Source organism: Astyanax mexicanus, chromosome 10, assembly GCF_023375975.1.
Source record: "Astyanax mexicanus isolate ESR-SI-001 chromosome 10, AstMex3_surface, whole genome shotgun sequence".
NCBI classification, from domain to species: Eukaryota; Metazoa; Chordata; class Actinopteri; order Characiformes; family Acestrorhamphidae; genus Astyanax; species Astyanax mexicanus.
In genome coordinates this window covers 36,344,259-36,357,691 of record NC_064417.1, presented here as the reverse complement: position 1 = coordinate 36,357,691, position 13,433 = coordinate 36,344,259, and the positions used below count along the sequence as shown (strand labels likewise).

The 13,433-nt window shown below is 38.6% G+C and overlaps 1 protein-coding gene across 1 annotated transcript; it reads left to right on the top strand.

Annotated features, from left to right (window-relative positions):
* Nucleotides 1–8,167: 8,167 nt before the first annotated feature.
* Nucleotides 8,168–11,862, top strand: LOC103046217 (shaker-related potassium channel tsha2). The gene is made up of 2 exons (XM_007238089.3): nucleotides 8,168–9,728; nucleotides 11,166–11,862. The coding sequence occupies exon 1, from the start codon at nucleotides 8,168–8,170 to the stop codon at nucleotides 9,707–9,709; it is 1,542 nt and encodes a 513-aa protein (XP_007238151.3). The 3' UTR covers nucleotides 9,710–9,728; nucleotides 11,166–11,862.
* Nucleotides 11,863–13,433: the final 1,571 nt, after the last annotated feature.

Below are 13,433 nucleotides of genomic sequence, written 5' to 3'. Positions count from 1 at the left end.
ACGAATCTGTCCTTACCTGTATACCCAAATGCACGTAAACACACAATCAGATTAGTGATAAAATCAGATTTTCTTACCTCTTCTAAATTTCTCTCTAAAGCCCTAGATATGAAAAAGAAAAGAAACCAGTTTAGGGACATATTAAGGTTTTGCATGCATCTCCACAACCTTGTATTTTTAACATCTTTAACAACTTTACAGATGAAAAAACAAAACACTTTTCAATAAATGGTAATGTATTCTTATTTTATGTCATTTTGGAGCATTTCAATTGGTGCATTTTGAAACGATGTAAATAACAAAAGCCAGAAAAAAATAAATACAGTCAGCCCATCTGGCAATTACAAAAACTGTATCAAGCCTAGATACATAAAGCATATCTGTCTTGTTTGGAAAGCTATGCCATTAAAGACTTCAACATTATAATACATGTATAAATCTGATGCTTAGTTCTAATAAAAGCCATAAACAGGAAGCATAGAGATGGTTTAGAGTAGGAGTAATCACTATTTCATGTTTGGGTGGCTGTTGAATCCAGGCCGACAGCAGCTGTGAACAAGTATGCCAGTTCCTTAACTTGATCCTTAATACCAAAGCGAGCAGTCCAATTCTAGTTCATCATAAGGTCAGAATTTGTAAAGAAAAGTAAAATTACTGAACAAGTCTGTTTATAAGTAATTATGTAATAATGTAATTATTCTTACATTTTTTGTTTTTACCAAAAACGTCTTTTTAAAACTTTTTTTTGGCCGTCCAAGAAGACCAGTGTTAATATCTGAATAGTAAGCACTGCTGAGGAAAATACAGGATTTGGCTTGGAAATGATAGAAGATGAAGGTGTTTCTAATAACCCCCATAAAACTGAAAGTGGATGCTCTGCCTAATTCATAAATTGCAAGCCCATGTTGAACAGGACGTTCTCTGAAATCTCCCTGCAGACGGGGTTCCATTGGTGGCAGACTGTGCCGGAAACTAAAAAAGGACAAGGCCTAATCAAGGGGAGCAATGATAAGCTGGAAAAAAGCAAAGGGTGAGTGGAGTTGCAGGACATATTCAGAGGAGCCCAGCCTTCCGGATCTCTGAGCTTAGGTTTCGCTTTCTTGCTTCATGTCTTGGTTACCTATCAGCAAAAACATGGCCATCAACTCAAATGACAGCATGCTAAAACTGGTGGCAATCAAACCCCAGTAACTGGCATGATGCCTTGACACCATATCATCTTTCTCAGGAGGAAGCCTTGATCTGCAACACCTTTAGGTGAAGAAGTTTGTGGCCCTGAAGCACATAATCTCACGCCATAAGCCTGCTGAGCCCCTCCAGCAGCTGTGCTGAGGTTTGCTCAATGGATAAAACATTTCTGCGGCTCAAATTTAGTCATTTGGCTAGGGCACATGCTACGTTCATTGATATGCATGCGCTGCAAGTATGTCCCACAGAAGTGGCCTAATGATGGCTTAGCACCCGTTAATTTGAAAGGAAAGCTGTTTCTCTCAACATCTTACCACACATCAACTCATCTCACCCAACCCGAGCTTTCATCACTCAGTATATGACTGTCTGGCCAAGTTGCCCTACACTGTTTTTCCAACAGCACGGCTAGCACAGGGACGGAATTCTCCGGAAGCCTTCAACAGGAGCGTCCAAGTGCTACGACCTTACACCTGCCGAATATCATTCATAATTTAATTAGCACACATGCAGACAGGTATGTTTCTGCAAGCAAACATAATTTATACACTGCCTTCTTTTTTCAAAAATGTCCAACTTTATGAATGAATCTTCCACCAACCCCCCACCCAAGCATATAGACTTTCCACAAGCAGAAAGTGAGAATGACACAAGCCTGTGCCTATGAGCTCATGGCCTAAATGGAGAATGAGAGATGGAAGCTCTTTCAAGCTAGAATTAGACGCAAAGAGGAGCAGATACTATAGAAAGAGTTCAGAAATGTAAAGTAACCACCACAGATTATCGGCTATGTAAGGCAAAGTGTCATCCTGAGGCACGCTTGATGAATTCTACATGTCAGCAGGTTACTGTGCTTCCAACTGCACATGCTGAACCTTAGGTAAAGCATTTGAAATGGCACACTCCACACTCCATGTGAGTTTATCCTCTCTAGGGAGCTGGTATTAGCACATTGTGGAAGTTCCATGCTACTGTTAAGCGCGTGAAGGGTAAAGCAGTATCCTGTTTCTACAGAAGCGTCCTTCATCAACATGGCTAAAGCTGCTGCAGTTCTTTAAGATGGGACATTGCCCACTGTCAGTGTTTTAGTCTAATGGGAATCCCTGGCCTTTCCTCTCTGGCAAAAGACCATTTTCTGTTGACCCAGCAGAGGTCCACTATTTGCTTTCTTTACTTGCTTTCAATCTGTGCACTTTGGGAAATTAGAAAAAGAATTACAGCACAACCAAATATTTAAATCCAAAAGGTTTGATCCCACTTAACATGATATTGCAATTGATATAATTAAGGCATTAATTAAATCTTGCTGAAATTGTGCCAATATATCTCCAACTAGGCAATTCTAACTTGCTTTACCTACACAGTGTATTTCAGCTAAAGAAAACCAGACAAATAAAGATTCGTCCAAGACCTTTACATAAATGAAAAAATGTTGGCTGCCAGTAACCCAGTGTCATGCTAAAATGATCATAACTGGCCAGTCATCTAATTGATATGGACACTTTTCAAGTAAGTAAGTAGGTAAAAGCTGCAAATACAATCCACTGCAACAATTTCTCTGAGCAGCTGGCACCACAGCATCAAACTGCAGTTACTTGTTTATGGACTTGACCCCTCAGCCAGACCTAGCAAGTTCATCAGTAGCCCACAGCAGGCTAACAAATTATCAGCAGGAATGGCATGCGTCCTTACACTGTCACCTAATGCTGGCACCTACAGCCAGTGTCTAGAGTATCTGGAGCATCCGTAGTAGGTTTTCACTGGGATTTCTGGAGATTTGCACCTATTTGTCGAGTAAATCAGGGACATTAGTCATGTAGACTAGTCAACTGTAGACAAGAAAGTAATGGATATTTATCATCTTTTGGTCACTTTTTCAGACAGATTTTTCATGCCAAATCATAAATATCAGGTTTCTCTTTACGAGAAAAGGCTTCGTTTAACTAGAACGTCATTCATCCCTCTGGGGGTACACTGTATGGGAGGGAATGTGAGGTGATGGTATCTGTGGTATGCAAGTGAGCAATCTAAATGAATTACTACTGAGCGTTGCTTGCTGGCAAAGACGGCTCCTTTTTAACTGGTCATGTTTTGCAGCTTGGTCACATGTCTCCCCCGTGCTCGTAACTATAAAATCAGACCCTGTAGCTGCTGGGCCCGGGAGTGTTATTTTGGCTGCGTCGAGACATTTGCCTCAGAGAAAGCTCAGCTATCACTAAAGCCTGAAGTTTCCACTGCACTGCTCTTATGAGGCCCGTGTATTTGAGTTATACTCAACAACTTTTTCTTTGACCATAGATACTAATTAAAATTAATACTCAAAATATTAAAATATATCTAACGGTGCGTTTCTCAAAACATTTTAAATAACTCGTTAGAAACTAGATTTACACACAGATTAACATAAAACATATGTTGACATATGACCTATAAATAAAAATATGAGATACTGTGAAGGTCCTTATTTCAGTTATAAGTATAAATGTATGTAGTGTAATAATTTAATCCATTTTTTGACATCAGTGCAGATGTTCATTTGGATTTATTATTGACGCAGTAAACCTCCTATGTAAGTCATGTTTTACTTATATAATGTTAGAGCATATTTTAGCCTAACACAAAATTAGCTACAGCCCAGAAAAAAAAACTTTTACATAAACAACATTTTTTACTGCCATTTCAGCGCCTCAACACTGCTAATGTTTACTTTAAAAACAATTCACATAATTTATGTGTGATTTAATTTACCAAATGCATCCATTGAATAAAAGTATAGAATAAACATGATTGGGTATAAAACAAGTCTATAAATTGTCGCGTTTGTGTGTGTGTGCGCGTACAGGATCGTTCGGGTAGAGGAGATATATAAATAGAATGGTTATGGGTGTATAATGGTTCTGTTTGGGTGTGGGAGGAATCTGTTGATGAGAGCTGACAGTCACTGATCTAAAAGGTTGTAAGTGTGACCTTGTGTCCCTAAGATTTGTTTTTGATGCTGACATTAAAAAAAATAATCTTTCAATTTTTATTAATGTCATGTGACTACGACATAATATTTAATTTTAAAGAATGATTTGATCTGGAAAACATTAGTTAACATTATTGCAAGGAACTACTCCAATAAGATTAATATATAAAGGCTTAGTACTGAAAAAAGGAGATAACAATTATATGCATATCCAGCTTGGTCTTAATTTCCTACATTTGTACACACTCTGTCTGTGGATTAGTGGAGTCCAAACCTATTAGAGATGGTTTTGTAATTTTTTTCCATCCTGATGAGCATCAACAAGATAGATCTCTGCTCTTTAAATAAAACAGGGTGCCCACTCGTGCCTGATTGTCATCCCATTGATTGAAAACAACAATTTCATCTTTAAACTAACTGCTATTCCTTGAGGTTTACATACTTTTGCCCCACACAAATATGGATAATTAAATATTGAATAATTTGTCTCAATAAATAAATTATCAGGTATAATATATTTGCGTCATTTGTATAATTTTTGGTTCTTTTTATCAACTATTAGGTACTGTGAGGGGCGGCACGGTGGCCCAGTGGGTTCGATTCCCGGCTGGGGTGACCTTGGTCTTTCTGTGTGTAGTTTGCACGTTCTCCCGGTGTCTGTGTGGATTTCCGTCAGGTGCTCCGGTTTCCTCCCTCAGCCCAAAAACGGCATGTTTAGGATAAATGGATGACGGATAACATTGCCCCTAGGTGTGAGTGTGCGAGTAAATGTGTCTGTCTGTGTCTGTCTGCCCTGCGATGGATTGGCGGCCTGTCCAGGGTGTATACTGCCTTCTGCCCGATGCCGGCTGTGATAGGCTCTTGGGTGTAAACTGGATCGTGAGATCACAATTTTGTTCCACCTCATGTACCACGTGTAATGCGAATGACAATAAAATCTCCTTGAATTGTTCTGAACATAATACATCTTTTTGTGTCACATTATGCTTTCGCATGATGCATCACGTGCTGTACCTAAATGTAATTCTGCAGTCTATAACCAAAACCCATTCCACACTCAAATATCACGTTTAGATGTAGTTTTTATAACTATAGTTTTTACTTTAGAATAAATTAATTAAAATAGTTAATTTAATTAACTTTTCTCAATTGAAAAGTTGTCTTATTCAGTACTAACTAAAATTTCTGATTATACCTGAAAATATTATCTTTCGTTACAAGACAAACAACAAATATATCTAGAATATATTTTTTAAGCCTTTGACTTTATACATCTATATACTGTTTTTTGAGTTAACCCAAAATCTCAAATGAAAGTAAATCGAGTTTAGATTTTTTTTTTTATTATTAATTAATTAATATGAATCTACCAAAACACTGACAGAATCTTATGGCAATGCAAAAGTAAATATTACTCAACAACTATACAGCAGCACAAAATATGTTCAATATGTAAAGATGTACAATCTTTATTACCCCATTTTAAAATTACATTAACACAATAATTTGATTTAATTAATGTGATGCAATTGAAACTTCTATTACATTCCTCTTCTTACTTCCTTTTTTTCACTCCCAAAACTCCTCTTTGCTTTGATGCTTGCCACTCAAAAACAGGAGAGAGCGGTTGCCATTGCTGTAGTTTAAAGTTTGTCAGTCCTCTGTGCCCCACTGGCCTATTGCCAAGCGGCACCTCTGATTACAAGTTGACAACTCAAAGGTCCTACCTTATCCTGGAAACAAACAAGTGTTTACCAACCTCAAAAAAGTAAAATGTGAGATATATACAGTTTTACGTACAACAGACTTTATTTTATTTTTAACAGACTTTTATTTTAATATGCTGTGATTAATTGTGGTTAATCAAATTTATCTTCTTACTAATTAAACTTTTTTAATAACGGATTTTAAAGTGTTAAATAAAAGACTTAATGTAGGATCATTACAATGTTATATTTTAACCAGTAGAACCTTTACATTTAGCCATTTGCTCAGACAGACAAGTTTATTTTACTGCTAGAAACTTTTATAAAGGAAATTGCATAAGCGTGCTTAGTTATAAGGGTTTTTTTTATCTATATTTCAAAATAAATTAATAGTAATTTACCATATGAAGTTCTGAGCAGTATTGACAAATGTATTGATTTATTTGGTTAAAACCAATTTCTGGAATTAGTACATTTTAGCACAGTTTTGAAACAGTTGGGTTTTAAATACAGAAAATGTAAGCCTAGAATTTCGCAAGTACTCAATACACTAAATGTGTTGTGGTCAGAATGCATTTTGTTACTGTAGTTCTTTTTAGAATCTGCACAAAATGTCTGCAGTACTGCTTGATTTATTTAAATTATTCTATTAAATGGTTAAATAACACATTTTGTTTAAGTATGCTTTCTTAAAGGTTTAACGAGTTTTCATATCCAAGACATATTTTCTACTAACTCATAAAATGATCAGGATGTGTGATTTAAAACTAAGAAAACAAAGTTTAAACACTAAAATATCTTGAAAGCAAAGCTTCAGACAGGACGTTCTTATTTGAACTGTCTGGTACGAACCTCAAATCTCTGAACCTATCCACCACCAATGGGTTGCCATGTATAGAACACAATGACATGCAAACAGTATGCTGCAACAGTAGGGTCATGAAAGCTAGCAAGCAAACATATGTTCTACACAGCCTAAGAAACTTTGGCATCCATCAAGAATAAAGACAGAATATGATAAAAGTGTATACTGGCAGTCAACGTAACAGATTTCAAGAAGAACCCAGAAGATAGAGCTGTAGTATCTAGTCTGGAACTGGATTCTTCCTCAGATATTTATTTGAAGAGCTATCTAGATTCTGAAAACCAAAGTTCAATGTTTTTGTTGCATATTTTTTGCACAGCTTAATTATGTTATCCTCCAAAATGTATTTGTATGTAATTAAATGTAAATCCAAAATCTATTTTTTGTGCATGGCAATAATTACATGCACAGTTGAGCTTTAGTCTGATCTAGTAGGCCACAAATGTATTTTTTGCCACAACAAAGTTTGTTCACACCATGTTAGCAAAAATCTTTTCTTATCTTCTGAAATGTGCAAAGCAGTTTCTATACTTCGGGGTTGTATTGTTATTTATTATTTACTCATTTAAAGTGTAATTTGTTGTGATGTATTACTGAATTAATTAGGTTACTTTGTGTTTAGTAGGAATACTATAATGGAGAAAAAGCTTTATAAAGCAGCAAGTATATATATAGTTCAAAACTTTCAGTTGAACTAATTTATTACTTGTTTAGCCTTGAAAACCTTAAAGTCTTTCAAATATTATTTGACATAAAACAAACATTACTTTGTATTAGGAATGAAGCATATAAGTAGCTGCAGACAGTTGCTTAGGAGATGAGCACTGAACAAATGTTTAGCTTTAACATTTGACATATATTTATAATCACAATAAAACATTGTGCCAATTAATCTACAAGAGCAAAACAGTGTTTGGGGATGCAAAACTACTGCAATAATGCACGTGCATTTCTGTTATATCACATTCTAGTGTTTGAAATGTACTACAGGTTAAATGGATCCAACAGGTGTGCAGGGGGTGTGAAAGTGCAAAATAGAGTAATATGCATCAAATGCTACTCTTAAATATTCACAGCAATTGTTTACAGTGTTTTAAATGCACTAAAACACTATATGAGCTGTATATATATAGATGTTTAAAAGTATTAACTTGTATCCAGACCTAGCGCAGGAGGTGGGGTTTGTCAGGAAACGGGTGGGAAAACTAACCCGGGCCGGACAGACAGACTGTCAGTGTGCCAATCAAGCCCAGGGTGGGCTCAGCTGCTTAAAGAGCTGCGAATGCCCAGTCAGTCCGGTGCCCGCAGTGTGTGGATGAGCCGATCCCGCAAGTTAGTCAACTTTACACTACTTTCAAACACTCCACAGGTCCACCTGAAAGTGGAGCCCACCGCTCACACGATTCTTCCCGGCTGCAGTGCGCTCCACGCGTCGCCACCATGGATATACCCGACCCAAGCAACTGGTGGAGCGGGGGGAAACCCTTGAGGAAAGAACGGCGGCAGCAGCCTCGCGCGGGGGGCAACATAACAGCGCTCACCCGCGAGCTCTCAACGGCGGAGGAGGGGCAGTGCGAGACCGAGGGCACGAGCGAGACGATAGCACCCTCCTCGCTCTCAGAGTTGGAGGGCTGCGAGCGCGTGTCCATCAATGTGTCCGGCATGCACTTCGAGACGCAGCGCAAGACGCTCGCGCGTTTCCCTGCCACGCTCCTGGGCGACGCGCGCAAACGCATGCGCTTCTTTGACGAGAGCCGCGGCGAGTACTTCTTCGACAGGAACCGCGCGAGCTTCGACGCAATTCTCCACTACTACCAGTCCGGGGGGCGCCTGCGCAGACCCGGTAACGTGCCGGTGGACATCTTCCTCGAGGAGATCAAGTTCTACGAGATCGGAGAGGACGTGGTGGAGGGCTTCCTCGAGGACGAGGGTCTCACGCGCGAGGAAGAGCGGCCAATGCCCTCGAGCGCGTTCCAGCAGCAGCTCTGGCTGCTCTTCGAGTTCCCCGACAGCTCGAGCGCGGCGCGCGTCATCGCCGTGGTCTCGGTCATGGTCATCCTCATCTCCATCGCCGTCTTCTGCCTGGAGACGCTGCCGGAGTTCCGACAGGAGACCGACGTGCACACCAACGACCACCTCGCCTCCAACGCCACCCACCATGGCGGCCAGGAACCCCCACTGTGGTACATGGATCCGTTCTTCATGCTTGAGTCGCTGTGCATCGCGTGGTTTTCCTTCGAGCTGCTCGCGCGCTTCTTTGCGTGCCCAAGCAAGACTGCTTTCTATAAAGACATCATGAACACCATCGACTTGGTGGCCATCGCGCCCTACTTCGTGGTGCTCGCCCTCGAGCTCACCGACCAGGGGGGGAACGCGCAACAGGCCACGCCTCTGGCCGTACTGCGCGTAGTGCGTCTCGTTCGCGTCTTTCGCATCTTCAAACTCTCGCGCCACTCCAAGGGTCTGCAGATCCTGGGGCGCACGCTGCATGCCAGCATGCGCGAGCTGGGTCTGCTCATCTTCTTCCTTCTGCTGGGGGTCGTGCTCTTCTCGAGCGCAGCCTTCTTCGCCGAGGCCGACGACCCCGAATCCAGCTTCACCAGCATCCCCGCGTCCTTCTGGTGGGCCTTGGTGACTATGACCACCGTGGGCTACGGAGACATGAGCCCCGTTACTATCGGAGGCAAGATCGTGGGGTCAATGTGCGCCGTGGCCGGTGTGTTGACCATTGCCCTGCCCGTGCCGGTCATAGTGGCCAACTTTAACTACTTCTACCACCGGGAGCACGACGAGGAAGATCGTACTCAGTATACCCACGTGACCTGTGGTCAACCGGTGACACCTGTGTTAGGTGAGAACTGTAAAGATGGCAGTAAATTATCTCTCATTAAGTCAGACTGTTCGGATGAGGAAGAGTTGACTCCGTCCGCGTACTGCAACTTTCATCTGGAGGAATACACGGGCAAGCTGACGGATGTTTGACAATTAAATGAGCACAAATGTGAGTATGGGGTTCAGTCAGCCAGAGCGGTAAAACGCATCCAATAAATGACAAGAGTTTTAAGTCTTAAGACCCGGATTCTGGGTAATCATATAAGTAATAAATTATTGTTAGTTTAGTTTTTTTTTTTAAATAATAAAAAGTGCAAACAAAGATGAACTAAAAACAACCGTAAATCTCTAACAGTCTGCCGTTGCTAGGCGACGCATCCCCATCAGTACATAAAAAGTCCCGCCCTCCGGGGGCACTGATTGGCTGCTAGTCAATACAACACGCAGCCGGTCCGCAGAACTATAAGCCAATCCAAGCTAAGGACGTGAACCAAATACAGTGAACTAACGCCTACACTGCGCTGCTGTGAACCAGCCTGTACCAACACCGTAAACAAATCCACGAATTAAATGAGAACAAAAATCTAAGCATTAAACACTCCAGTGAGAGTATTTTCTTTATTTCGTGGTAAATATAAGTAAAAATCAACACATGTATTAGTGCGGTTAGTAGTAGTATAAAGTATAAACAAATAGCATACTAAACGGTCATAATGAAATCTCAAGTGCGAAATTACTTACAAAACTGCAGTGAATATGCATATAATTTAGCGCTATTCTGTTTTTTAGATTTATATTTATATTATTGTAATGTTACTTAAATGCTATCATCATGATAGTGTATTAGCATTTTTTAAAATATATTTGTACATATTTCCATTTAATACTCTTTAAAAGATGTACAAATTATTAAAATGTTTAATTCTGTACCTGGAACAGGATAAATGCTAGCTAGCTTATTGCTGCACTAAGATGATGGGCTTCTAATACTATTTCCAGTTGTAAGTCTTTCTAACATTTTTGCTGTTACTACTTATTTACATTTTAGTCTAACATACAGCACGCGTTTTAAAAGAATTAATTTTCTAAAAGAGCTGGAAGAGTTTGTCTATCAAACCTTTATTTTATAGCTGACGTTTTCTGTGTCAACATCATGCAAATATCTAATTTACTAAGAACCGTCCTTAAATAAACCTGTGCTGAGACATGAGAAACGTGCGGTGCTCGAGCTCCATCTTGTGGTTAAACATGAGTAATAAACGGAGAAGGAAGACACTTCTCTACCAACACATCACACGCAATCTGGCAGCCCAGAGTAATTTTGACTGGGGGTGTTACTTGTTTGGGGGAGGAGTCTGGGCTGGGTGGGCAACACCCCTACACAAGGGTCCTTTCTTTTCTTTTTTTTCTTTTTAATAAAGATTGATTTTCACAAATACAAATACAAACAAGCTGCATCACATTTCATCACACATTTTCAAAATAGTAACATTATTTAAGTTTTCTATCAATAGTCAAGGGTCCGTTCAGTTCCCAATTTTAATCTCTAGTTCCACAAACCTGTATTTAATATCTCTAGGGTAAACTGTGTCATTTTTCTTTACAGGATCATGGAGCTCAAAAGAAGACAATACTATCACCAGCTGCAAATGAATATTGATTTCAAGCTTTTCCTAAGAAACAGTATTCCTCTTAGGATAACTTATACTCAGGACTGTTAATAGCTACTCATGTAAACACTGCACTTGTAAACGAATATACATTGTATTTTACTGTATTTACGGTCATAATGATAGTGAAACCACGAATATGAAACCTGTTATAGATTTCGTTATTTTATCAGGAAGTAATTCAAAAGCCAGTATTATCAGAATTGTTCTGATACAAAACACTGAAAAGCTCTTGGTGTCTGTGAAAAAGACGTGATCCAGGGTGTGAAAAAAGAAACTTAAGGCCTGTACACTTCCTGCCTTTGCAGGCCAAATCCAAAGAATGGGAGAGAATATGCTATTTTTACATGCTCTCTCCAACTTACAAGCTTACAGCTAAAGCAGCCTTATTTTCTAATGTTTGACTAAACTATGTATTGTGTAAACTTATTTTTGATAAATAAATATTTTGCCATTTTCATATCTAACCTTTCAGCTGTTTAATCATTGATCATATGGGCCCAACTAGCTGGGATCTGAAACTTACGTTAAAAGCTACACCATTACAATAGTAAAAGTTTAAAGATCAGTGTTGGAATATGCCATGCATTTTTTTGCAATACACCCACTTAAATTCAGCAAAAAACTTGTTAATTAACTAATTAGCTGGATCGGATGTTTTTGTTGGGTAAACAAAAATAAAACATAAACTGGTAAAACTCCAAGTGCAAAGTTAGACCAAATATCAGCAACTTTACTTGAAGCAAGACATTCTAGGTATATACCAAGTTTGCAGCAAAAAATAAACTGGTTGCATAATCCTAAATTACTCAAAAGCAGCCTTGTCATGAAGAATTGAGAAGCAGCCTTAAGACCACTTGATGGTAAAAGCTCCTAACAACCAATACCTCTGCCAGGTTAAGAATAACATTGATTATTTAGCTACACTTGGTTACACCCATCACAGGATGGGAGATATACATTAGACATATTTGAAGCAGAAACAAACTGACAAAAAATATAAGCAAGTTAAGTTAAATATATATATAAAAATATATAATCAATTTAAACAACTGGCAAAGAATAATATTCTCCTCACTAAATAATATTCTCCTTAAAAAAGATTACATTAATAATGTACAACAGGTAAGATCAATTACACTGTCAATAGTTCTGATAAATGACTAGCGATGTAACGAGGCTGACTAAGTCTACTAACCCATATGGAGGAAGTCATTCAGATGCAAAGTGCAGGCTGGAAAAGCCTGGCCATTTCTTATTCATGATATTTAGCAGTTAAAAGCTCACTCCAGCTGCTGCTGACCAAACAGCATCAGATGGTGTTACTTCTTAAAACACATGCTGACTGACACAGTGACACGGCTATGTTTCATGTTGACACACTCAGTTGAAATGGTTTATGTAATCTGAGTGAGCAGTGGGCAAAATTTACACTAGTAATCTAAATTTGGAATATGCATTACAATTACAATGACATTTTCTATAATAAAATTGTTCTTCATAGAATCATATATTCTATTTATATTTATAGTCATTTATATAAGTCATTATTTATTATTTTCATATTTTTTATTTTTGTTTGGTGATTAAAAATAAGGGGCGTAGCAGCAAACTCTGGGCCCTGTACACTCTCAATGTCAGTGGGCCCCTATTCATGCCAGTACACAAGGAACATGAGCGAAAAAAAATAAATCAGGATTTTCATGGGCCCCTCTCCCTACTCTGGCCCTGGGTAGTCAGGTCCACTTTTCCCCCCACGACCACACCCATGTTAAAAATAGAATATATATATATATATATTTTTTTTTTATTTTTAAAAAATGTTTGGCAATGTTTAAAAAACCTATGATGAGCCACCTCTTTCCATTGTTTAGGACTTTCACAGGTCTTAATTAAAGATGAAATATGGTAACATAAATAATACGGGCTTATATCAATTTTAAATCATACAATGTTTACAATAATTCAGACTAAACAATCAGATGCTGCACCAAACCCCCAAATCACCTACATTGAAGTCTCTATATTTGTCCAAAACATTAAAAAACAATAATTTCATTAAAACACATTTAAAAGTTTTCTTTAATTATATGAATAATATATTTTAAGATGACTAATTAAATAATACAATTATTTTCTCTCCATTGTGCTACTTAACACATTTAAAACACAATGTTGTAATTTACTCAGAAAAGCAGCACAAG

Coding starts and splice junctions, on each gene's coding strand:
- LOC103046217 (XM_007238089.3), top strand. CDS start 8,168: ATGGATATACCCGACCCAAGCAACTGGTGGAGCGGGGGGAAACCCTTG.